The sequence below is a fragment of the Myotis nattereri genome (genome assembly GCF_964212035.1).
Source record: "Myotis nattereri genome assembly, chromosome: 5".
Classification (NCBI taxonomy): Eukaryota; Metazoa; Chordata; class Mammalia; order Chiroptera; family Vespertilionidae; genus Myotis; species Myotis nattereri.
The window spans coordinates 35,044,232-35,071,394 of record NC_138080.1 but is presented as its reverse complement, the minus strand read 5'-3'; the positions used below and the strand labels follow the sequence as shown (position 1 = coordinate 35,071,394).

General features: G+C 44.7%; 1 protein-coding gene across 1 annotated transcript in view; it reads left to right on the top strand.

The window, feature by feature from the left end:
• Positions 1–27,163, top strand: part of INTS9 (integrator complex subunit 9) — a 114,109-nt gene that overhangs the window by 51,375 nt on the left and 35,571 nt on the right. Inside the window, exons 4-7 of the mRNA XM_081091974.1 lie at positions 3,211–3,273; positions 7,211–7,350; positions 9,630–9,716; positions 26,590–26,710. Of these exons, the coding sequence (XP_080948100.1) occupies positions 3,211–3,273; positions 7,211–7,350; positions 9,630–9,716; positions 26,590–26,710 (411 nt within the window). The remainder of the gene's footprint in view (positions 1–3,210; positions 3,274–7,210; positions 7,351–9,629; positions 9,717–26,589; positions 26,711–27,163) is intronic.

Here is a 27,163-nt window from a genome sequence, read left to right as displayed (position 1 = left end):
AGGTGAGCATGCCCTGGTGCGTGTAGCCTTGTGGGGAAGATGATTATGTAGCCAGTTTAAGACCAGGCAGAACTTTGAAATTTCCCAGGACTTATCTGCAATCATTTTTAACCACATCCTAAGGGATTTGGAAGTCTTCTCCCATTGAACATAATTGCTTATTTGTTTTTAGCTGGCAGATGCATTGTAATTAAGAACTGTTTGCAGCCTCTTTTTGGCTCAGCCTTTCACTGGTTAAATGGTATTCATGTAAAAAGAGGAATCAGAGTTTACACTGAAAGGTGAGGGGAGGAAATATTCGGTCAAGGTTCTGCTATGAGACTTGTAAAATTCAAAAGGAAAGTAATATATAATTAGTACCCTATCTTCAGGTAAGGATTGAGAGTAAAATCATTCAGACTGAAATATAAATATAGATACACTAGAGGCCCGGTGCATGAAATTCATGCACTCTGGGGTGGGAGGGGGAGAATCCCTGCATCCTCTCAGCCTGCGCCCTCTCGCCTGTGCCCAGGAGCCTCTGGGCATGTCTAACTGATGGCTAAGCCGTCAGTCAGACATCCTTAGCACTGCTGTGGAGGTAGGAGAGGTTTCCACCACCACTGCTGTGCTCGCCAGCCGTGAGCCTGGCTTCTGGCTGAGCGGCGCTTCCTCTGTGGGAGCGCACTGACCACCAGGGGGCAGCTCCTGCATTGAGCATCTGCCCCCTGGTGGTCAGTTCATGTCATAGCAACAGGTCGTTCCACCATTTGGTCAATTTGTATATTAGCCTTTTATTATATAGGATATACATAGGAATATATAGAAATATATGTTCAGTGACTAATGAAAACCCAATAGAACAAAATTCTTGTTCTGAAAAGAGCAAACTGTCAACCAAACTACATATCCTATATAATAAAAGAGTGATATGCAAATTGACCATCACTCCAACACAAGACAGCCGCCCCCATGTGGACACAAGATGGCCAGCAGGGGAGGGCAGTTGGGGAAGATCAGGCCAGCATGGGAGAGCAGTTGGGGGGGGCCATGCCACAGGGGAGGGCAGTTGGGGGGGACCAGGCCAGCAAGGGAGGGCAGTTGGGGAAGTTCAGGCCTGCAGGGGAAGGGCAGTTGGGGGGAACCAGGCCAGCAGGGGGAGGGCAGTTGGGGGGACCAGGCCAGCAGGGGAAGGGCAGTTGGGGGGGACCAGACCAGCAGGGGAAGGGCAGTTGGGAGGGATCAGACCTGCAGGGGGGGGTGGTTGGGGGGGACCAGGCCATCAGGGGAGGGAAGTTGAGGGGGAACCAGGCCAGCAGGGGGAGGGCAGTTGGGAAGGACCAGGCCAGCAGAAGGGGGCAGTTGGGGGGGGACCAGGCCTGCAGGGAGGGCAGCAAGAGAGGACCAGGCCAGCAGGGAAGAGCAGTTGGGGGTAATCAGGCTGGCAGGGGAGCAGTTAGGTGTCGATCAGGCTGGCAGGGGAGGGGTTAGGGACTGATCAGGCTGACAGGCAGAAGCTGTTAGGGACAATCAGGCAGGCAGGCAGGCAAGCGGTTGGGAGCCAGCAGCCCTAAATTGTGAGAGGGATGTCTGACTGCCCATTTAAGCCCGATTCCACACTGGGCAGTCGGACATCCCTTGAGGGGTCCCAGATTGGAGAGGGTGCAGGCTGGGCTGAGGGACATACCCTCCCGCCCCCCGTGCACGAATTTCGTGCACCAGGCCTCTAGTATATATATAAAAGCCTAAGTGACCAAACAACTGGTTGCTATGATGCTCACTGATCACCAGGGGCAGACACTCAATGCAGGAGCTGCCCCCTGGTAGTCAGTGTGCTCCCACAGTGGTAACGCCACTCAGTGAGCTTATTGAGCAGTGGCGGCGGCAGGTGCAGCGGAGCCAGAATGAGCGGGAGTGGTGCAGTGCCTACTCAGGGCTCGGGCTCCTCCCCGGCCACTTCACACACCTGCAGGGATCTAGCCGAAACTGGCAGTCAGAGATCCCCCAAGGGGTCCCAGATTGCAAGAGGGCACAGGCCAGGCTGAAGGACCCCACTGGTGCACGAATCCACGCACCGGACCTCTAGTATTTTTTATAAAGTCATAGATAGCTTTAACTGGGTGGTACAAAAAATCCTCTATAGATTTCAGTTTCAAGTGTCAGTGAGGGAAGACAGCAACCCTAGTGGCCTTCTGGAGGCATTGCAGCAGACCCTGTTGGTGGCCCACTGTTCAGTGTGCTCTACCGTACTTCCAGCTGCCAATCCCTGGATGGTTCTCCAGAGAGTTCTTCCTGCAACTCTAAAATGCAGAGGTTGCTATATAAATACCTCAAATTCCATGTCCCCTGGGTAGGATAACTCCAGGGTGATTTATGCACCAGAGTGTCCCCATGGATTAAGCCCCCCTTGCCCACAGAGGTGTATAGCTCAATAATGCATCCATTATTGGCCCTCTTCCTTTCCTTTTGTCACTTGCGCACCCTCCCCCTGTTTTTCAGCACCTTCCATATAAGCTTGCACTCACCCTTTTCTCGGGGATATTTGTGTGGGAGTCCAAGCTAAGGCAGGCATATCCAATGTGGTAGGTCATGAGCAGTGTGGCGAGTTGTACTACAAATATGCTTTTTTCTTTTGGATGATTACATTTGGTTTATAATCTCAAATAAATTGCATGCTCTGCAAGGACAAAGATTATATTCATGACAATAATGGGGGGGGGTAGTTTAATTCCTACCTTCTACTCTTCATCCCCCTCCTTACTTGCCCCTTGGCCCTGATTGCATAATAAAATCACTGGAGGTGCTCGTTATAAATACAGGTCCTATGACCTCATCCCCAGAGTTTCTGATCCCTTGGCTGTTAGGTAGGGCCCAGGAGTCTTGACTCCATCAGTGTGCCCATGTGTATTCTGATGTTGCTTTTATTCGAGAAGTACTGGGTCATGAATTATGGAAGCAGCATGTGTCCACACTTGGCTTCCTCGAAAAGCCATCAAGAAATAGGCATTCAGGTCCTGAGTCTGCCACCTACCAGCATTTGTTATCCTGAATAAGATACCTAACCTCCCTGAGCCTACACTGGAAACAGTTGGCCTGCATAACCTTCTAGCTTCCCTCCAACTCTAGCTGTCTCTGATTCTTCCTGGAAAATTTGGTTTGAGGATGAAATTCCTTTGTTGCTGTATCAGTTGGATATTTCTCCCTAGAATTTTTCCTTTTCCTTTCTTTTAGGAGCTGAAGGAGTGCTCGGGCCATGTATTTGTGGATTCTGTGCCTGAATTCTGCTTACCAGAGGTAAGATTAAAGTGAATCTCACTGTAGAAACAAAGCATGTCTCGTCATCTCTCAAAATGAAGTCAAGAAATAATTTTAAGGGGCTTAGCTTCTCTCTTCAAGTTGAAATGAATCTGTTATTTCAGCCACTTTGTTACACACCTGAAATATCATTTAGGAGTTCTTTCTGTTGTCTGGGCATCATTTGTCACTCTCTTCCTCCTGTTCCTCGCTCTTTCCATAATCCCCACTGACACTTGTGCTCTTGAGCAAAGTAAGGAAATAGCTCAGACCTTTGTTTTGTAATTACAGTGCCTGTGACTTAGATTAGCCCTCCTTCTCCTCGTCTTGCTTAGAGTGGGTAACTGGGAATTGCTGTTCTTCAGCCAGTGCAGTAAACTGTAAAGTTTCTTGCTGACCTGAAAGATCACATTGAATATTGCTTGAAATTCACGAATTCTGAACTGAGTTATGGATATCTGTCATTTACATATTACCATCATAGTGAGACTCAGTATAAGAGTCTTGGGCCAGTTTCATCCTTTAAAGGAAACAGAGATCAGTTTCCATTAGTTTTAAAGGAAACGAATCTCAGCTGACAGGCCTAATCCCCTGAGTGGCCTGGGCGCTCTCAGCGGACAGATGGAGTGCAGGGGAGCCAGTAGCTAATCCGGGGTGCCTGAGGAAATCAGTGCAAAGCTGCCATCCTGTCTTCTCCTTGCCGCCCAGTGGATCACAGCACCTGTGGAAAATTCTTGCACAGTCCAGTGCCAAAAAGAAAAGAAATGGAGAGCTCTTTCCCTTATTTTTGTCCTCTCTTCCTCTCTTTCCATTTCTACACTTCCTTTGATACCCTATAGATAACCATTTTTCTCTCTTCTAAGTACGTGTATGTGCCCTTTGCTGTACCCAAGTGGAAGAAAGGAAGGAAACCAATGAAGGATGTGGTCATTGAAGGTAGCAGCAAAGGGGGAGAGTTTGAGGTAAAGTAGTAAGAATAAGGGTGAAGGAAGACAGTGATCGGGAATCCTGAGCTCTCCCTGCCTGCAGTTAGCCTCCCTGTCATCTTCATTTGTCATCGAGGAACTGGTGTGGCAGTTCCCCATCTGTTCAAAGACTCCTAATCCGGTGCTGTGTTTACTTCCAGTGCACCACACACGGCACTGACTGCTGCACGCTCGTTTACTTACAGCTGTGTGGAACCTGAGTTGGTGTTCTCATGACTTTTTTGGCCTGCTCCATAGGGTGCTAAACTTTAAAATTAGACAATTACCATTTCGCAATTCAGCTTTGGCCAGCTCAAAGAGTATTGATATATTTAGGATTCTAGAGCCATATAATTTTTTTCAACTTCTGTCATAACTTATAGCTTGTATAACAAGTTAGTAATAGTTGCTGTTTTAAGGTAGAACCAGAGCATTGCATCATCAGGAGAAAATAGGAGAGTCAGAGGATCAGGAGAGACGTGCTTACTAAGCCCAGACTTCACTGACTTGGGTGAGTTGTGCAGACCTAACCCCAGTCCTCATGGAGTTTATAATTTATAATCTTGTACGACTACCTAAACATCCTACTGTCCCCTAACTTCTACACCAGGGACTGCATATAAGGCCAAGGACAGTATAATAGGCAAGCAATAAATTAGGGTAGTTTTGACCCAGTTTATGGGCTGTAGAACCCAAGTGTCCATGTACAGTTTAAAATTAATCTTTATTGGATTTCACTGAGTAAAAGTATGTAAGTAAATATATAAATGTGAGTATATAAATGTGGCCTGGATATTAAATTTATTTCTCAGATGGAAAAATGTTTATGTAGACACTGTTGACATGTATGCAGACAGAGTATATATACCTATTTTTTTCCAGATGTCCCCACCAAATTTCTCATCATTATAGACACTGGGCTGATTTTTTTAGACATTAAAGAGAAATGTCAAATATTCTTACGCAGGTCCTATACATGGCAGGAAAGGAAGGTAGAGAAGCTTCGGAGCTTGGCTGTTGCCTCAGCTGTCCTTCCCCGTTTTCTTCTGGGTCTGTCACTCTGCCTCTCTGTCTTCATGTCTTTGTGTAAAAGTGTTTCTAGACCCAGAGGTCATGGCTCGATCCCAGTCAGGACACGTGCCCAGGTTGTGGGCTCGATCCCCAGTGGGGGACATGCAGGAGGCAGCCGATCAATTATTCCCTCTCATCATTGGTGTGTCTATCTCTCTCTCTCCCTCTTCCTTCCTCTCTGAAATCAATAAAAATATATTTAAGTAAAATCAACAATAAAAGTGGTTCCAGAGCGGTGGTGGCTAGGACCAGCAGAATGCTACGTGACCTTTCATGGTGAGGACATTGTCTGGGAAGTGCAGTGTATGACATGGGGTCAAGGGTGAGCAAGTTGAATACTGTCATTAAGCCTGTTGTTCACACAGATTGCCGTTGCCCTCGGCAGTGTGTAGCTTTTGACCTCGAATCTGCATGCCGCCCTCAGGAGCTGATTATGCCTCAGCAGCCTTATTAAATTAACTTATTTCATGTGTCAAGTCACTCAGCCAGAAAATACCCACAGCAAAATGGTACATTGTCTCTGTCATTTGCAAAGACGGCACAGACATCTCTGTCACTTCTCCGTGGGGGACGTACTAGGGCAATGACCCGTTCTTCCGAAAGACTTCCTCGACTCGCCGCATGCTGTCCTCAGTGCACCATGCGCTTTCCCGGGGGTAACTTCCGTGAGGGGGACTCCGTGGTTGAGGTGATTGCGTCTCAGCTTTCCCCACAGAAGGTGCTGCTTATAACTGCATCCCTCCAGCAGCAGAGCCGAGGCCAGTCCTGTGCCGGCTGCGCAGCTGGGAAGGGACAGATGAATCAGCAGGATTCTTGACCCGAAAGACATTTACTGTGTAAGGGAGAAAGTGATACTCGAGTTGCCATGGTACAGAGTAATCACTGCCATAGAGGGACATTCATGAAGTGCTTGGTGGTTCTGAGAAGTGGTTTCTTCCATCTGGGCAAATCAGTAAGAGGATCATTTCCTTAGAAGAGAGTTCTCATAAAATTTACTGAACATGGTAGCATTTTTCCCTCACCTGCCAACTTGTCTTTGCCATTTTCACATGCCCTTAATGGGAAAAGGGGTAGATTTGGGGTTAAGACTAGGGTAAAATAAGAGTATAATTTCCTTTTGTGACTGCCACTACTTTTTTCTTTTCTTTTCTTTTTGGCGGGGGGGAGGGGGGGACGGATGGGGACGGGGGGAGGGGGGGGCGGTTATATCCAGCACTAGTGGTCAGAAGTTACCTTAAAAAAAAACAACAAAAGTCAGTTCCCGCCCTAGCTGGTTTGGCTCAATGGATAGCACATCAGCCTGTGGACTGAAGGGTCCCAGGTTCGATTCCAGCCAAGGGCACATGCCTGGGTTGCAGGTTCGATCCCCAGTGTGGTGCGTGCAGGAGGCAGCCAGTCAGTGATTCTCTCTCATCATTGACGTTTCTATCTCTCCCTCTCCCTTCCTCTCTGGAATAAAAAAGAAAGAAAATTGGTTCCCACGTTTGACTTTGGAGGAGCTGCTTTCTCTGTGCTGCTCCCTCAGCTCCCGCAATCCGTGGTGGGGCCGCGTTGCATTCTAGTTCCCCTCACAGGGTATATTGTGCTGTCTCTGCGTCGTGTTCCCTGGTCTCACCTGCCAGGCAGCATTTATCCCCACAGGGGTGACTCAGAAGTAGCTTTAGTGCCTCAGGGCGCTGCTGGTGTCCAGGCTGCGTTCTTGGTGTTAGCCCTCCTGTCCTGCTACCCAACGTCAATATCAGGAAATGTCCTAAGGTGAGAACAGAAGTGTCGCAGGAAGACCGTCATCACTCCGTAGCACCCAAACTACTCTGCATTCTGATGGCATCCCCTTTCAGTCGCAGCAGGTTGATCTATGGGCTCGCAACAGATATGCATCATCCCCTCTCCTTTCTTTTCAGACAGAGCTAATAGATCTGTCTACGGTAGATGTGATCCTCATCTCTAACTACCACTGCATGATGGCGCTGCCCTACATCACCGAGCACACCGGGTTCACAGGCACGGTGTACGCCACCGAGCCCACCGTGCAGATCGGCAGGTGAGACACTGCTCTACCCCGTGAGCATGAGGCCCAGCGCTCCTTCCCTCACTGGTGACTGCTTAATAGAGTGCTGTGCCAGGAGTGATCGTTACTTCCTCCCGAGCAGCCGACCCGGAGGACAGGCATGAATAGACAGCTCTCTAGATAAATAATGGTCACTGGACTCTCCCAGAGACTGATGCTGCCAGTAGTCTTCACTATCTTTTTTTTTTTTTTTGAATCAAAGCTGGAAGAAGGAGTTCCTGAGACAGGTCCTCTGTGCAGATGCTAATCAGGGGAGGTAACGTTTAATAAGATGCCACAAATATGCACTGCGAAGAGATTCAGGAGAAAGGAACAGCATATTTAAGAAAAGAAATTTTATTACTTTGCTTTCAAAATGTCCCCCCTTTTATGGATTAGTGCGGACCAAATGCAGACAGCGTGTAGAAAACAGGATAAGTCACTAGATGGGTAAGTTGTCTGGACTGTTAGACTGAAACGCCGAACTCCAAGGAGTAAAACCTCAGGCCTCCTTTGACTCAGAACGCCCTGCTGTCTCTTTCTCTGCCCCTGCCGAGCCTTCATGGTTGCTGCAAGTAACCATAGCATCAGTTAGTGAGAAGAAAGTTACTCCAGGGAAAAGAATTGTGTTGAAGCAAACTAATAAGTGTGGTGTAAGATGAAACTATCAAGACCAAAAGTATGGGTTCTAGTGTCTTGCAGAAGTCCAACAAGATGGAGTTACTGGAAATAAAACAATATGTCCTTATTTTTGTGTTAAATCACATTACCTGCAGTGTGTATAGGAAAATGTAAGGGATCTGAGGAAGAGACATTATAGGGCCATAAGACATGGGAGGTGATGGATCAGTTTCAGTGGGAGGATGAGGTGAAAACATTGGACTCCAGTCTGAAAAAGTTACAGCGGTTCTCCTGAAAGCTGTAACCAGAATGGTAATGAGCCTGATCCCAGATCTTAGATTCTGGGACTCACACTGCTCCTTCAAGTTTTAAGGAGGGGTGGTATTAGGAATAAATAAATAAATGGAAAGGAAATGAAGATGCTCAGCATTCAAGTGCGAATACATTTGTGGTTGATTGGGACCGGATTGGAGTCCGTACGGATCATCTCTCCTGGGTTATGCAAGGGGTCTCATGCTGTTGAAAACCTGCTTCCAGCTTATTGGTCTTCCTGGAGTTATCCAGGATTCTGACAGTTCTCTGTGAATGAACCCCTCAGAGCATGCGGACCATTGATCCCATCGAGTGGGTTATTTCTTACATCCCCTCTGCTGTGGTTCTGTGGTAATCCATCTCTCGATGTGCATAGCCTGCCTTTTGTAGGTCCCTGAGTTAGGTCTTTAGAAAGAGTCTTTAGAGCAGGGGTGGGGAACCTTTTTTCTGCCAAGGGCCATTTGGATATTTACAGCATCATTCGAGGGCCATACAAAATGATCAGTTTAAAAATTAGCCTGCTGTACTTGGTCAAACATTTCATTAGCTCACCCATAATGCCTTGGCAGGGCCAGACCAAATGATTTCTCAGGCCTTATATGGCCTGAGGGCTAGACATTCCCCACCCCTGCTTTAGAATATTCCATATGGAATGTTATTAATCCCTAAGACACACATGAAGAAAAACTTTACCAGTTTAAATTGGTCATTTAATATCATTTTCTTTTATCTATTTTAAATATATTTTTATTGATTTTAGAGAGGAAGGGAGAGAGATAACAACATCCATGATGAGAGAAAATCAGCAATAGGCTGCCTCCTGCATGCCCCAACACTGGGGATCGAGCCCGCAATCCGGGAATCAAACCGTAGTCTCCTGGTTCATAGGTCAAAGCTCAACCACTGAGCCTCCTGGCCAGGCCATTTAATATCATTTTAAAAATCTTACCCGACCCCTGCTGCCACGAATAGCAAGTACTTCACAATTTAACTTTTTCTCCATTTGTATTTTTAGTTACATAAAGGCAGCGATCTTAGAGTGAGAATTAAACCAGATGCCTATCTATTTCAGTGTTTGGAGATGAAAACATGCCAGGCTTGTTTTAAAGGTGAACTAAATCATTCATATTCCAAATTCTTAACTTGGAAATTCAATAAGAGGCTAGATTTGTATTCAACTTTATGTAAAATAATGCCCGCATTCATATGCAACAGAGGGAAAGATAATTGGGGAGGGAGAAGGCAGACAAGCCCGTTTCTGTTGGATTCTGTGTTAGAGTGCGGTGTTTCCCTGGTTCTTCTATGAATTTTCATCACTTCTTTTGTTTGATTAAACTCAGGCTTCTCATGGAAGAGCTGGTGAATTTCATTGAAAGAGTGCCCAAGGCGCAGTCTGCCTCCTTGTGGAAGAACAAGGACATTCAGCGGTGAGCAGAAGGCCTGTATGCCCCCCTGATGTACAGCCTTAGATTCTTTTCTCCCTGTTTATGAAAGGGTTATGTTTGATTCAACCAACATAATTTGAGAGGCAACCATGCCATGGGCAAGGTATTGTGCTGGGCCTGGGAGTTTTTAAAAACGAGTAAAACAGTTATCTCTGTCTTTGAGGTATTCAGGAGTCGGTGGAAATCAGACAGTTAGCAGGTAGATTACAAGTGGGATGGATGCATTAGATTTGATGCTTGAACACAGCACTGTGGGCACTCAGAGAATGAACTCTGCTTAGGGAAGCTGAGGAGGACTTCCTTAGGAGTGACTTCCTTCTTCGAGGACGAAAGGATTTTTGCAGATGGAAAAGATTCAGGCACAGTGTCCTAGGATATAGTGTATTCAGGGAACAGGGAGAAGCTCAGGGTGGATTAGAATGGGTAGAGTAGAGAAGAGAGGATGAAACTAAAGAGGGAAGTTGAGGCAAGATAATGAGGAAACTTAACGTGTCACGTTTGAATATTATTGAGAGTAGGAAGTCCATCAGTGGAGGTTTATGAGGAAGAAAATGACATGATCAAGTATTTGTTCTGGGGAAGGTAACTCTAGCAGCATGGAGCGTGGATAGAAGTATACAGATGGGGGCAGGAGACCAGCAGGAAGACAGTGTCAGAAACCCAGAGGAGAGAACAGAGGCCTGAACTAAGGCAGTAGCAATGAACATGAAGGGTCTAGCTTAAAAGATATTTCTGCAATAGAATTGAAGAGAATTGGTAAGAATTGTGAAGAAGCTGAGATGTTGTGACTAGGAAGGTACGAGGAGCCCTGAGTGGAAGCCAAGGGGGAAACCCAGGCTTGTCAGTGATCTCAGATACTGCAGATGGATCAGCACGTAAGGTGGATGAGGCCCTTGGCTGTGGGCATTACAGAGAAGTTAGTTTCAGTGGCCCCTGGATCAGAAACCAGAAGATAAGAGGTAATATAAGTAGAAAGATAATAGATGAGGCAAGGGGGCAGCTTGGTTCCACTTCAGTGCTCTCACACTTCATTGGCAGCGGAGGACACCAGTCAGACCTAACATACTACAGTGTCTCTAATCCTGCCCACTGCTGCCCTCACCTCCAGGCACCACAGTCACCCAGCCTCTGGGCCTGGCATCCAGAGTCAAGTCAGGGCTCGTCTGTGACTTCTCAAGTAGCATGTGTTCCACAAACTGACCAACGCCCCTCTTTTCCATCTGTCTTGCCACCGAGTTCTCTTTCCTTCTAGATCAGTGATTATTCACCACCTAATAATCTAACATTAAGAAAGTCAAGAATACATAAATGTAGCTAGGAGAATGTGCTTTGTTTTTATACTAGTACTGTAACTATTTCAGAGTTTGAGCATGTAAATTTCCTCTATGCATTCCTTTGTATGAATTATTTATTTTATTTGGTGTAGGTAGCCCTATTCTCAATGTTTTATTTAATACATTTATTTTTTATTTTTTTCGATCCTCACCCGAGGACATTTTAATTGATTTTAAAGAGAGGAGAGAAGGAGAGAGAGAGAGAAAGAGGTAAACAGAAACATAGATGTGAGAGAGAAACATGAACTGAACCTGCAACCCAGATATGTGCCCTTGCCAGGAATCAGTCCCACAACCTTTTGGTGTATGGGACAATACTCCAGCCAACTGAGCCACACTGGCCACGGCTAAATTTAATTTTTAACATTATCATTTTACAGAAGAGAAAGCAGGCACAGAGAGGTTAAGTAACTTGTTCAAGATCACCCAGCTACTGAGCTATAGTAGGATTTGGATTCATACCCAGACAGTCAGGCTAGTCTGGTTCCAGAGTCTGTGCTTTTAACCACTGTGCTGGACCGCCTCTTGGATACACACACATTTCTTCTCACATGTGTGTGAGGCCCTGTTCATGTGAGGAAGGAGGAAGGATGTATAACTGCACATTCTCTCCTGTGTCTTATGGGTCTTCTTCACACCTCTGTGTCCTCACTTGGGGATATGGTGTCTGTCTGGTTTGGGGTTAGGAAACGTTTTCTCTTAACACGCACATGTCTGAGTCTTTACATGGTTACCTGCTTAATACAGAGACCCCTCCCCTCATTTTGCATTTTTATTCTCTGCTCCCTTTCCTCCTGCCATTGCTGTACCTTCTACCCCTTTTCTTTCTCTCTCCCACGTGCTCCCTGAACCACATTGGACCCAGGTCTCTACATCCCTCCTTGGAAACCAGAGAACTTTGTTTCCTTTCCCCATGGAACATGTATGCCTTGGCTCCCCTTACTTCCTCCTTTTAAATTTATACCCTTTATAATATTCTGCTGCAAATAATTTTGGCACACCAGAAATGACGTTCAAAGGTCACTATTTCCTGACTCCCAAACCCTGGGCCAAGTCTTAGGAAGTTCCAAGTCCTTATTTTTCCTTTTCTTCTGTGACCTTGAGCAGAGTCCTTGGCAGTTTTCCTTTGCCTCCCATTTATAAAATACAAGATAACTGGCTTACAGAAGAAGTGCTATTGTATATTAGGGAGAGGTGAATTGAGCTTGAAGAAGCAGAAGGGTAGGGTGGGGCTGAAAGTTATTTTTTAAGAATCTTAGAAAATCTACCTTTTAAAAAAGTGCTAATTGACATAAAATCTTGAATTTGCTATCTCGCCACCTGGTGGGCAAAAGTCAGACTTGAAAACCAGCTGGGTTAAAGGAGCAGAAGGAATAACTTGTGCTTTTGGAGAAAACCATATTTCATTATTTCATATATCATGACCATATTTCTGATCCTGGTCAGGTATTTTGTTTTCACTTTTGAGCATGAGTTGAGCTATGCTTATTGATAGAGAAAGAGGAGAGTCTAATTATTGGAAAGAATATATTGAGGTGTTAGAAAGACAAACCAAGAAAGCTGCATCATCTTTTTTCTCCTGGGTAAGCTCAGCATACATATCAGAAATGGCGCAAGAATTTGAAGAGTTATTTTATAGTTGACATCAGACAAAAAAATCCTTTTGAAATATCCACCTAGAATTTAACCTTGGCCAGCGTACAAAAAGTGCTTCATTTGGGCAATATTTATGCTAAAGGATTTATGTCACTTTAAAATTTTTCTGTCACAAGCCTCTTGATCTCTAGGGCCCCAGAATACTATGGCGAATGATACTGAGTATCACTGCTTTTTGCTGTCTAGTACGTTGACATTTTCCCCAAGTTCTCTTCATTTGTTGTTGTTTCTTTTTTTTCTTTAATTTCTGCATTTTCCTTATCTGATTCCCCTAAAGTAGGCATCACAAACTCAGGTGGTTCCAGGCATGGCGAAGAGAAGCATAGGAGTGAGGGGAGAGCCAGTAAGTGTGGATCAGAGACCTTACCACTCTAATGGCACAGCTGACACTCAGCTTCAGCCGATGGTGACCATGTGGGAATATGCACCTGTCACTGACAAATCTTTTTTATTTTTTTTTTCAAGAGAAACTCAAAATTTGGATGTTTTAAATGTCATTTTAAAAAGTCTCTTGAAAATGTTGGCTCACACATTAAAATAAAATCCTGTATGATCCAGCTATAAACACCTCTGTGAATTCGATTTGAGATTTGAGCCCCCAATTTTTTACTTCTGCTGAAGCCTCATGCAGGCAATCTCTTGGTTAAGTGCCTTGAATGAATGCATTTTAGTAGCTTAAGTTGCTAATAAGACCATCAACTAAAGAAAACAATAAATTAAAATTTTTCTAACTCATTGGTCAAAAGAGTTTGACAAAGTCCCATAAATCATTTCCCTTAAATCATAGTTTGAATTAGCATTTGATTTAGTATTAGTATGTGTACCAAAAAAACTACTACTCTTGCTTTTTGGCAGCTGTCTGACTCCCTGCCTCAGGTGACACTTCTCCTGAGATTTATTTAGACGTTAACCATCCTTCTTCCTCATTTTGACGTTGCAGTTTAGTCTTCTTGAGAAAAGAGAGTTTGAAGGGTAGGAAAAGGAGAATCCCTTGCAATATAATTTTTGAGTTTCTGATTTTCCCATACCCACTTCAGGGTTTAGATATTTTAATGGGAAAATTCAAAGCAAAATATTTCACTTAAGAAACAAACCCATCCTCTAGCATTTTTTTGTTTCAGGCTGCCATTTTTTCGTATAAGACTAGAAATCTGCAATTATAATTCAGGTTATTGTCATAGTGCTCACAAGCATTAAGGAATTATGCACTGATACATTCCAGGCTGAAATGTTTTGGCAATTTTCAGTACTCAGAGTTTAAAATGTGAGTTCATACCTTACAGAAGATATAAAAGAAAAAACAATCATATTCTAGTTGAAGTTCCTCGGCTCTGACACTTCTTTGGTATTTATAGAGGAATTTATCAGGTCTAACTCTCGTAGGAAGAACATTAAAGCTGTGGGCTTGGAGGTCAAATAGGCTGGTGTTTGAATTTCAGATCTGCTTCTTGGTAGCTTGCGCAAGTTATTTCTTCTAGGCTCCGATTCCTCATTTATAAACGAGGAATAATATTAGCAACTTCAGAGGGTTGTTGGGGGGATTAAATGAGCAATATGAGTCAAGTCTTTTTTTTTTTCCCCCAATGGTAAGCACATAGAAGTACTCAGTAGACACCCTCAGCCTTCTCACTTTTACTGATGCACTTGGCTCACGTAGCCTCCTGTCAATTACCAGGACACATCTGCCTTCCACAGACTAATTTTTTGTTAGATTTTGCCTTTCCTGATAAAAGCAAGGTAGGATAGTAGAAGGGAAACCATTCTCTCTCTCTCTCTCTCTCTCTCTCTCTCTCTCTCTCTCTCTCTTTTTAATTTTTATTGAATTTATTGGGGTAACATTAGTTAATAAAATATAGGTCTCAAGTGTACAGTTCTATAATAAATCATTTTTATATTGTGTGGTCACCTTTCAAGTCCCAAACAATTTTCTAATTCTGTTGCCTCTAGTTATTTAGTACTGTCATTTAGATTCTGGGATTCAGTCTCCTTTTCTGTAAAATAAAAGAATTGAGTTAAATTATCTCTAAGCTCACGTATGTTACAGTTTTTAAAGATGTCCAAGGGAGAGGCTCCTTAAACAGATCCTCGTGGAGTGACGGTACTTTGCTGGAGTCCTCACAGCGAGTTCTTCAGCATTGCAGTCCCAGAAACTTAATCATGCCATTTCGCTCAGAGTTGATTAGCCTCTGATTGAGGCTAACCCAACTCCCAGGATATTGACTAACACACAGAAATTCCATGTAATCACATTACACTGAGACGTCTGCCTGGCTCCTGAATTAGAATGGTTCATCTCTCTAGGACACTCTGTTTTGGTCAGCAGGTCCACTTACGAGATCAAATTATAGATAAAGAGTTTTTTCATGAGCACAGAATTAAAGCAGAGATAGTTTAGGTGCTCTCAGGAATTGTTTCTGTTACCCTGTGGTAGCCTAAGCAATTGCCTTTGTCCTTTTTAGAGATAAATTGATATAAAACAAAATTCCGGGGTTTTAATCTAGTTTCAGGTTACTATTAAATGCATGGTTTTTGAAACTCCACATTCAGTGAACTATCTAGATGTCACTCTGCTCACAAATCTCCACCCCACCCCACCCATGTGTGTGTCAAGCACAGTTTGCTGTAATGAGAGGGAACAACTTTTCTGCTGCTTATATTCTTTTGTATTTTGCTCTTACATTCATTTTGTTCTTTCGTTCATCAAAGTCTTAGAAAAAGCCCAACCAATGTTTTATTTATAAGCTTCTAAGTGGTTCCAGTGGACTTTCACGTCTGCCCTTTTCACAAAAACTCATGCTCACGTGCTGCCTGTGCTTTGGGTGGGAGAACAGGCAGAGCTCTGGCCTGGTGTCAGAGCACTGGGAGGTCCTTTAGTAGGCACTCGAGTATGATAAGAACAAAACAAAACAAGGAAATCTTTTAGAAAGTACTTATGAAACATTTAGACTCCGAGAACTTGACTTTGATAAATTAGAAAGCCAGAAAAAAACCCAGAGCTTGTTTACACTGTATTTCCTTATCAGCCAATCATCCTAATGGCTTTGAATGGCTCTCTAAATGCCTCTGTATGATAATGTCCGCAGGTGAGCATAAGGAGAGTTCTTGGGAAAGCTAAGGTACAAGATGTTAAAGACAAGATGTTAGGAGATAGAAAGAAGTAATGACAAATGGACTAAGTAGCTCAAAAGAGTAAAAGGAGATGTTAGCAAAAGGAATTCGTGGGTACAAATGTGGAATTCAGAGAACTTCAAACTTACTTGTTGATTAACTACCAAGTGCCTGGCATTATAATAAGTTCGTAGAAAAATGCCCCCAAAAGTTTAAGGCAATCCTTGTACTCGAGTTTATCAAGGAAAGATTAGGTACCAAGTGGCAAGACTTAGGCTAGTCTTGGCAGGGTAAGTAGGGTTTGAATGAGGACAGAGATTATTCTAAGACAGTGGTTCTCAACCTTCTGGCCCTTTAAATACAGTTCCTCATGTTGTGACCCAACCATAAAATTATTTTCATTACTATTTCATAACTGTAATGTTGCTACTGTTATGAATTGTAATGTAAATATCTGATATGCAGGATGGTCTTAGGCGACCCCTGTGAAAGGGTCATTCGACCGCCAAGGGGCTCACGACCCACAGGTTGAGAAGAAAGGAGCAATGTGGGTGAAAACATGGTAGAATGGCTTAGTTCAAATAAAATCAGCCAGTGCACACCAGGCAGGAGAGAAAATAATGGAAAGATCACATTATGTAAAACAAGAATGAAACCTTGTACCTTTGAAAATGCCAACAAGATCTGAAAGGTGTAGTGAGTATATAAGGTACCCAAAAGAACTGAAGAATAAAAGGGTGAGGGGGAATTAATATGTACTGAATATCATATATATTTATTTACATATCAATATCTATTTTACTACGCATTTGCTGTAGTGCTCAGAACAATTTGGGAGGGAAGTTTTTACCCTCATTTAGAAATATGGCGGGGGAAAAAGAGCTTAATTGCTCAATATTGCAACTAAAAGAAGCAAAAATCAAAATTAAATGAGATATGCATATCAGCCTTCTACAGAAGTTCTGTACAGACAGTTCTACAGAAGTTCTGTACAGAAAGTCATTGAAGAGACCCGAGAAAAGCTCACACTGAGGGAAGGTAGTAAACACTGCCTCTGTCCTGCAGCAGGCCTCAGGAAGCTTTCCTGTTGATTAATAACTGGGTCATCTGGCTCTGGGTCTCCCACCAGCCGGTTATCTCAAGCTCCACTGGGAGGGATCCCTTCTCGGCCCACTCATGTGGTTGTTGGCAGGATTCGGTTCCTCAAGGACTTTGAGCCGATCCTCCCTCAGGCCCTTGCCAAGGGCTTCCCCTCTTGGCATCTCACAACGTGGCAGGTGGTTAAATCAAAGCTAACAGGCAAGAGGACCCAAGCTAACCTTAGAAGTGACAACCCGTGGCCTTTGTCATATTACTGCACTAGAAGCAAGCCACACTCAGGGAGGGGATCAACACGGGAATACGGGAGGTGGGATCCTCGGGAGCTGTGTCAGAAGCTGCCTGCCACAAAACCCTAAACTGAGCAGGTCAGCCGAGACTCCGCTGGGACCTGCTTAGCCTTCCTCTTCTAGCTCACTGGTTGATTCCTCCCTGCTGTGGTCACCGCCTAACCCACTGTCCTAGGGCTCACTTCCACCCAGACTTACCGGTGCGTACAGATAGGACTCATTAGTATCGACTCACTGGTTCTTACCTTTCCTGAGGTGTTACGAGAACAGGTATTTGTCTTTATGTTGGCACTATGCTCAGTGCGGAGGACACAGAAATGGAAAAGATACTACTGTGTGAAAAATTCTATATAATAAAAGGCTAATATGCAAATTGTCCCCTCATCCAGGAGTTCGACCAGGGGGAGGAGCCAGTTGGCCAACCGCCCACGGCCCCTACCCCTGGCCAGCACGGCCTGATCAGCCCCGATTGGAATGGGCCAGCTGGACCCCACCTGTGCATGAATTTGTGCACCAGGCCTCTAGTATGATATCCTATCTAATAAAAGCCTAATATGCTAAGTGTCTGGTCGTCCAGTTGGCCATTCAACCAAAGTGTAATATGCTAATGATATGCTAAGGCCGCTCAAATGCTTACTCTGATGTGCACTGACCACCAGGGGGCAGACGCTCTGACCGGTAGGTTAGCTTGCTGCTGGGATCCGGCCTATCGGGACTGAGCAAGACGGGCCAGACACACCCTGGAGCCCTCCCACGGCCCCTACCCAGCTGGCCAACCTCCCACATCCCTCCCCGGCCCCAGTCGTGCACAGGTGGTGACCCTCGGCCTGGCCTACGCCCTCTCGCAATCTGGGACCCTCGGGGGATGTCGGAGAGCCAGTTTTGGCCCGACGGTGAAACGACAGGTCGCTATGATGCGCACTGACCACCAGCGGGCAGATGCTCAATGCAGGAGCTGTCCCTTGGTGGTCAGTGCACTCCCACTGGGGAGCGCTGCTCAGCCAGAAGCCAGGCTCACAGCTGGCAAGCGCAACGGCGGTGGCGGGAGCCTCTCTCACCTCTGCAGCAGTGCTAAGCACATCCGACTGACGGCTCCTGGACTGCGAGAGGGCAAAAGCTGGGCTGAGGGGGGACACCCCCCACCACCACCACCAGTGCATGAATTTCGTGCACCAGGCCTCTAATAATGGGATAAGAAGATACGTTATTGTTTTTGTTATTGTGTTTAACAAGACTCTTCTCCTCCTTCCAACATTGCTTTACTAAACGGGTCATCAGAAACCATCATGACTATTTCTGTTTACACAAATGGTTTCTCCAGTTTCTCTGGAACGTAAGTTTATAATTTCTGTGCTGTTTCTCCTGAGGGGAGGAAATGATGGGAAAAGATCCAGGCTGAAATATGTGTGAATGTTCAGTCTTCCCTCTCCCCCTTACCCAAGGCTGGGATCATTTGCTAGCTTACTCTGGAGGCTGCATATCTGATTGTTCACCCTCCAGCAGAGAGTGGGAACATTAAAGGAACCAAATGCCTTACTTGGAGAATGTTTCAGACTTGAATCGGCTTAACTTTCACAGAACATTGTCCTAGATGGGAAGGAGAGAGGATGCTGGAAGGGCCTTCGAGGGAAGGAAGTAGGGCCCGGGTGTTAGTTTGGGTAATGGCAGTACTAGTTGTCAAGAGATGAGGGGGAAGGGCAGAGGAGAGAAAGCAGTCTAACCCTAGGCTTGTGTGTGGCTGTTTGGCTCAGCCTCTCAGAGAGGCGGCTCAGTTGCAGGGCCTTGGCAAATCTGAAGGCAACTTATAACAAATGCAGTTGGGGTGAGGGATGCAGTTTATTATGCTTCTCTAGCCCAGTGGTTCTCAACCTTCCTAATGCCACGACCCTCGTGGTGACCCCCAATTTCATTGTTACAAATTGAACATAATTAAAGCATAGTGATTAATCACAAAAACAATATGTAATTATATATGTGTTTTCTTTTTTTTCTTTTTTTAATTAAATCTTTATTGTTCAGATTATTACATTTGTTCCTCTTTTTTCCCCCCCCATAACTCCCCTCCTCCCAGTTCCCGCCCCACCCTCCGCCCTTACTCCCCACCCACTGTCCTCATCCATAGGTGCACGATTTTTGTCCAGTCTCTTCCCGCATCTCCCACACCCCTTTCCCCCCCAAGAATAGTCAGTCCATTCCCTTTCTATGTCCCTGATTCTATTATAATCACCAGTTCATTCTGTTCATCAGATTATTTATTCACTTGATTCTTAGATTCACTTGTTGATAGATGCATATTTGTTGTTCATAATTTGTATCTTTACCTTTTTCTTCCTCTTCCTCTTCTTAAAGGATACCTTTCAGCATTTCATATAATCCTGGTTTGGTGGTGATGAACTCCTTTAGCTTTTCCTTATCTGTGAAGCTCTTTATCTGACCTTCAATTCTGAATGATAGCTTTGCTGGATAAAGTAATCTTGGTTATAGGTTCTTGGTATTCATCACTTTGAATATTTCTTGCCACTCCCTTCTGGCCTGCAAAGTTTCTGTTGAGAAATCAGCTGACAGTCGTATGGGTATTCCCTTGTAGGTAACTGAGTTTCTTTCTCTTGCTGTTTTTAAGATTCTCTCTTTATCTTTTGCTCTTGGCACTTTAATTATGATGTGTCTTGGTGTGGTCCTCTTTGGATTCCTTTTGTTTGGGGTTCTCCGCGCTTCTTGGACCTGTAAGTCCATTTCTTTCACCAAGTGGGGGAAGTTTTCTTCACTATTTCTTCAAATAGGTTTTCAATATCTTGCTCTCTCTCATCTTCTGGCACCCCTATAATTCTGATGTTGGTATGCTTGAAGCTGTCCCAGAGGCTTCTTACACTATCCTCGCATTTTTGGATTCTTTTTTCATTTTGCTTTTCCGGTTGGGTGTTTTTTGCTTCCTCGCATTTCAAATCATTGACTTGATTCTTGGGCTTCTCTGGTCTGCTGTCGGGAGTCTGTATAATATTCGTTATTTCAGTCCGTGTATGCTTAATTTCTCGTTGGTTCCCCAATATAACATCGAGGGTCTCATTAGTTTTCTTGTAGATCTCATTAAGTTTATCGGCGGCTTCTAAACAGTTCTTGAGAGACCTTAAAAGTGTGGTTCTGAACTCTATATCTTCCATTGACAATTTTGTCCTGTTTCTTTGTCTCCGCATTTTGTTATACTTCCTTGGTGCACCCCCTAGTGGTCTTTGTGCGCAGTCTTATAGTTAAGCCTTGATTGTTGTAGCTAATACCAGGGAGGGTTTGACCTCCAGGCCAAGTGGCTGTGAGAATCAGCTGTGTCTGCAGTGAGAGAACTTCTGTCCTCTAGGGAGGTGCTAATCTGACGTTTGCCTGAGGCTATCCGGCAAATGCCTCTGTGCAAGGCTTGGGCGGGGCGGGTCGCACAGGATCAACAGGGTGGGCTGGAGAGAGCAGTTATGGTGGCTCTCAGTCCTGTCCCCAGGGGCTCTGCCTCTCTGAGTCCCAGCACCCGCTGCAAACCTCGGAGTGAAAGCTGCACTCGCTCTGACCGAAGCCAGGCAGTCCCGCTTCTCCCTTTTGAGTCTGGGTCCCTAAAGACTCGCCCGTATCTGGAGCTCAGAGTCTGCGACTCCCTCCCGATTGAAAACGCCAACCGCGCCCTCCGCCGCCAGCCCGCTCCGCGCACTCCGCACCTCAGAATTTGACTTCAGCACTGCGCCTCCTCTGAGTGTCCATATGCGTTTCTCTTTCCTCCTAGTTGTAGGACTTCCACTCAGCCAGCATTCCTGTGGTTCTGGGTGATGTCCGTTCCGTCTTTTAGTTTCACTTTTGAAGTAGTTGTTCAAGGCAGCAAACTCCAGCGTTAACCTATGCCGCCATCTTGGTTCTCCTATATATGTGTTTTCTGATGGTCTTAGGCGACCCCTGTGAAAGGGTTGTTGGACCCCCAAAGGGGTCGCGACCCACAGGTTGAGAACCGCTGCTCTAGCCACTCCCACAACAGCCTTCCAGCTCTCGGATAAAGTTAAGGAGCCTTCTGCTCCAACTCAGCACAGTGTGAGAAGCCTTTATTTTTTATGAAGGGCAGCCCTAGGAGGCCCAAGCCATGAGGTTCTCTAATCCTGAGGAATTCACAGGAGAAGTGCCTGGGCCCCTCAAGTTCATAGTCATCGCTGCTCATCTGGGTAAATCACCTTGGGTTGAATTGTTGGAAGACACAGTGCTCCTGGGCTGTGATGGCTGTCTGTGCTGGGGAGGGCTGGAGACCATCTGTACTCAGTGTCTATTCTCTGCAGACACGTGACAACTCTGAAAGGAAGGTGATCTTCTCCCTGTCCTACCAATGAGGAAACTGAGGCTCAGAGGTCAAGAGGTAACAGAGGGAAAGAGGTCTCTTTTTTTTCCATGATGTCATAGTGCCGCTGAGAGAAACTTCCCTTCAGCGTGGGTGGCAGAGACACAGGGAAACCGAAGGGGAAGGGAAGCAGTGGCCTTGACCCCTGCCCGCAGTTCGTCCGTCAGAGCTTCAGTACCTCGTCCCTGTCCCTCGTACTCGGGCTGTTTCCCAAAGAATAAAGGATGTGCCCCTGGCCTACTCCAGTGTCCCAAGATGGAGAAAAAGTGGCAAATGGTCTAGGCTTTAAAGCAGGAGTAGGGCAGCAGTAGGCATCGTCCACACAGAAGGTGAAGCAGGCAACAGGGGAGGTTGCAGGCTCGAGGGAGCCTGGCACTGAGAGCGGCTTATAGCTCAGTAGCACCGACCCTTGGACAGCAGGGTTTGAATTGTGCAGGCCCACTTCTACATGGACTTTTTAAAATAAACTCGTACAGTATTGTAAATGTATTTCCTTTCTGCTTTTCTTATTAACATCATTTCTTTTTTAAAAAACATGTTTTTATGGAATTCAGAGTAAGGGAGAGGCAGAGAGAGAGATAGAAACATCAATGATGAGAGAATCACCCATCAGCTGCCTCCTGCATGCCCCACACTGGAGATCAAGCCCTTAACCCAGGCATGTGCCCTAACCAGGAATCGAACATTGACCTCCTGGTTCATGGGTCAGTGCTCAACCACTGAGCCACACTGGCCAGGCTAACATCTTTCTTTAGCTTACTTTATGATAAGAATACAGTATGTAATACATTTAACATACAAAATATGTTAATTGACTGTTTATGTTCTCGGTAAGGCTTGGGGTCAATAGTAGGCCATTAGAAAGTTTTGGAGAAATGAAAGTTATATGTGGATTTTTGACTGTGCAGGGATCAGCACCCCTCACCCCCAGGATGTCCAAGGCTATAGGCTGAGGCAGGACCCAGATAAAGAAGGAATTTATAAAGCTATGCTAATGTTATCAGACAGGGACCGGCCTGGAGCGGGTGGGCTGTTGACTTTGTGCAGGAGAGGTTTCACCACACGAGTGCAGGTGATGTTGAGAGCACGTTTGTTAAAGCTGGGGACAGTGAAACAAAGGAGAGACCAAGGGAAGAAGCAGCAGCAGGAGGAGCCTAGGAGGCGCTCTGCTCTGACTCCCTAGAAACGTCGTAGGAAAGAAGTGAGTCAGGGTGAGGCTGCTGTGAGCTCCCTGGGATATGAAAATCTTTATTGAATAAATACTGTGAAACCTAAAGCAAGAGGACAGGTAAGTGAAATAAGAAAATCTTCATTGACTCTTTTTTTTTTTTTTAATATATTTTATTGATTTTTTACAGAGAGGAAGGGAGAGAGATACAGAGTTAGAAACATCGATGAGAGAGAAACATCGACCAGCTGCCTCCTGCACATCTCCTACTGGGGATGTGCCCGCAACCCCAGGTACATGCCCTTGACCGGAATCGAACCTGGGACCTTTCAGTCCATAGGCCGACACTCTATCCACTGAGCCAAACCGGTTTTGGCTTCATTGACTCTTTATGTAGAAGGTATTTTGTTGCTGGAGTGACAGAAGTGAGTCAAGGTGGGGCTGCTTTTAGCTCACTGGAGAGTCAGAGAAAAGGGGGGCCTGGGAGACAGGATCAGAGGGTTAGCCCTGGACGAGCTGCCACTGCCCACTGCTCCCCTGGTGGCAAGTCTTGTGGGGACCTTTAGAGTTTACAAAAAAGAAAGTAAAAAGTTCATGCCCGAGAAGGGGCATGGGTGTGCTCTAAAGCAGCAGTTGCCAACCTTTCAGACCTCACAGACCACCAGTGGTTTGCGGACCACCAGTTGGCGACCGCTGCTCTAGAGCAAACCTGCGCTGGTACCCTTTGTCCGGGGGGTTTTATCTCTCTTCTGTGAGCGAGCATCTTAAAGGAGGGTTTCAGTAGAATTTTCATCAGCTTTCCAGGTGCATTTTTAATATGCTGATGCATCAAAATGGGCATAGGGGCAAGTGTGGGATTATTCTTTGTTCACCTTTGCAATTTTATTTTTATTTTGGGCCTGTCAGGCTCTAATTGGGTTTTTGTTATTTGTTCCCCTGACTTCATCTGCCCTTGGGGTTGGCTGACACAAGTGGCATTAATTGGGTCTCTGTCCTCTATCTACCCGACCAGAGTGATGTAAGCTGTTTATTCTCTGGTCAGGGAGGAGAGGTGTACACAGTATGCACCGTGTGTTCTCAGATGTCCTTGGTAAGGAGGATAAGATCTTGCGATTCACTAGCTGCCTGTAAATCAGTCAAATTGTTTGGCCTTGTTTAATTATCTTGTCTCAGTTTCCCCATTCCACTTGCCCAGGAATTTTTCTAGCTGCTTACTATTTTACCTCACTAAGAACCTTAGATTTTATCCTGATTTTAATGGCCAGCCATTACAGTGGAGGAGGGTGTGTGTTAAGATTTTCATTTTTAATATGTTATTTAGGACCTTCTGTGTGTGAAGGCAAATATACAGTCAAGGATGGATCATGGTTTTTTTAAAAGATTTTTTAAAATTGGTTTTTGGAGAGGAAGGGGGAGGGAGGGAGAGAGAGAGCACGCAAGTACAAGAGTGAAACATCAATTGGCTGCTTCCTGCACACCCCCTGCTGGAGATCAAGCCCACAACCCAGGCATGCGCCCTGACTGGGAATGCAACCAGTGACCTCTTGGTACATGGGTTGATGCTCAATCCCTGAGCCACACCAGCCACGCCACAGCTCTTTTATTGCTTTGTATTGTTATAAATTTTTCTTAAACTTGAGCTCCTTGTGAGCAGAGGCCTTTATGTTGTGCCTGTTACGTCCCTTACAGGGCTTAATGCTAAGACCACAGTCAGGACTAAGTAAATCTTTATTGAATAAATACTGTGAAACCTAAACCAAGAGGACAGATAAGTGAAATAAGAAAATCTTCATGTGACTCTTTATGTAGAAGGTATTTTGTTGCTGAAGAAACAGGTAAAGGGAATTGTAATAACATGATCTGTATGCTATTTTGGCTAAATCTCTAGTATGCAATTCACAGGCCATATAACATTATTAGGATAGTTTTTCCTTTCTGCACAACTTTTTGTTTCTCCTTGAGTTACTAATTAACTTGTTTGCTTATTTGCTTCGTTTTCAATGTACTTATTACTAATTTATGTCCAACCTCTGCCTCACTTGTAGCAGTCTCTCCTCAGTATGTTCAAACTCTGTTTTCTAACAATTTTACCGTAAGAAATCCTCTCGCAGAGTTTTCTCTCTTCCCCTGGTCTGATTGTAGCTGCTCTTGAGCCTGCTGCACAGCTTTCAGGTTAGGATGATCTTCACCTCGATCCTGAAGGTTTCTGTGCCTCTTTCTTCTGCTAGAAGCTCCATTTTCTAAGTCCTGCCCTTGCCCCTGCCCCTCCTCCTCCTTCTTTTCACCCTCATTTTGCTGGGCACATCCTCCAATAGCTTCCTGAGAAAGCATACTTGGGAGGTAAACTATCTGAGACCCTGCACGTCTAAAATGCCTTGTTCTATCCTCACACTCAGATAGAAATGCAGATTAGATATAATTTTTTCCTAGAATTTTGAAAGCATTGCTCTATTCTTCTAGCTCCCAGAAATGCTATTGAAAAGTCCAAGGCAATTGAGTGTAGATTTTTGGTATGTATCCTGTAGATTGCTCTGTGGAAACTTGTAGAATTTCTCTTTGTTCTCTAAGTTTATGATGTCTTGCTAAGGTATAGTTTTCATTCATGTGCTGAGTCCCGAGTGGGTGGCAGGAACAGGGGTGGCCCATCTTCAACTTTATTTCCAGACATACCTACTGTTTTCAATTGCTGAGCTTTTTGTGGGTTCTGCAGTATAAATTGAGGCTTGAATTGAACTTTCCTGGGTCTGCTAAGACAGTTACCATTTGACCTACTTTTTACTTTGCAGAAAATGCTGTTGCTATTGTCTCTGTTTCTCTTTTTCTTGAGGGTGTGCGCGTGCATGCGTGCGTGTCTGTGTGTGTCTGTATGTGTGTGTGAAGCCCTTTACTGTTAGTGCTCAGGAGAGAGCAGAGCTAACACACACATTCAGTTCATCAGAAGTCCCTTCATCTGTATTGTCCTGAGGCTCTCAGGGAAGTCACTTTTCAGGTCTGTTCTTGCTTATGTTAGAGCAAGTGATAAAATGTATTTCTAATGACCCATTTTGTTTGTTTGCTTGCTTATTTTAATGGATGTTCCTGAGGCTGGTCTGAAAGATCACAAATCATGTTTTACTTTCCTCTTTTATGCCAAGCCTCATCTGCGTTTAACCAAGCCCATTTCTATTGCTTTGCTGGCCCATGAGTAAAGTTTTATTTCATTTATCTTTTGTGAACATTTATCTTATGTGAGATGCCATATAGAAAGGTTCTATAGTAAGATGTATGTGGTAAGCCCTAGAACAACCACTAAGGAAATAACTTAAAAGGGGCGGGGGGGGGGTATGAAAGAAGAAGCTACAAACAAAAATATTCACTTACTATCTTTTTTTTTTTTAAGTAGTAAAGGAAAAATAGATGAAGAAAAGACGTGAGACATAGAAAAAATTTAAATTGGCAGACAAACCATCTATATCAATAATATTAAAAAATGTAAATGGCTTAAACAAGTCAGTCAGATAACATCATCAGACTGAATAAAAAGTAAAAAAGATCCAGCTATATGCTGGCTGAATAAAATAAAGAATGGAAAAATAATAGAAAAAGTCCATGAAACCAAAAATTGGTTCTTTGAAAAGGTCAACAAAACTGGCAAACCTTTAGCTAGATTGACCAAGAAAAAAAAGAGAAGACTTAAATTACTGGAGTCAGAAATGAGAGGGGACAGTACGACCAAGAGAAAGAAAAAAGGTCACAATTCCATGGACAGTTATGTGCCCGTAAGTTGGACAACAGACAAAATGGACAAAGTACTTGAGAACGAACCTCTAGAACCTAAAGAATTGGCATTGTGATGCATTTACAGGCTGCTGCCCTCTCCTCTCAAGGACGCAGTGGAAGTGTCCACCTGGAGAAGATGCTATACGATGCAAGAGGTGAACTCCGCCCTGAGTAAAATCCAGCTGGTGGGATATTCTCAGAAAATTGTGAGTGTTGATATGATCTTAAGTGATTAATGAATGTGTTTGATTCATATTGGTTTTATGGTAGGATCCCCTAGTTCCCTTTATAAGCCATTTGATCACTAAGAATCGTGTACTTGTGCACGCTGAAGACAGAACAGTGTCTGTCCCTTCCTCCATCCCTCCCAGGTTCTTCCTGGGCGGCATTTGATTGGCCAGCATGTGATAAGTCAAGAGAAAGGCATGTCATTCTACCCACTTTAGGACAGATTTTGGACAAGGGAAACAGGAAACAGGGAGCATAAAAGAGATCAGGAAGCAACTTGCAAGTGTAACTTTTGAGCTCCGACCTGGTAACGATAAGGTTCCCGTTTCTGTCAGCGTATGCCCAGAGTCATTCGGTGTAGAGCAGCCATGAGAATAACACCGAACCTGTAAAGAAAAAGAAAACGGACGTATCTGTCTCTCCGGTTTATT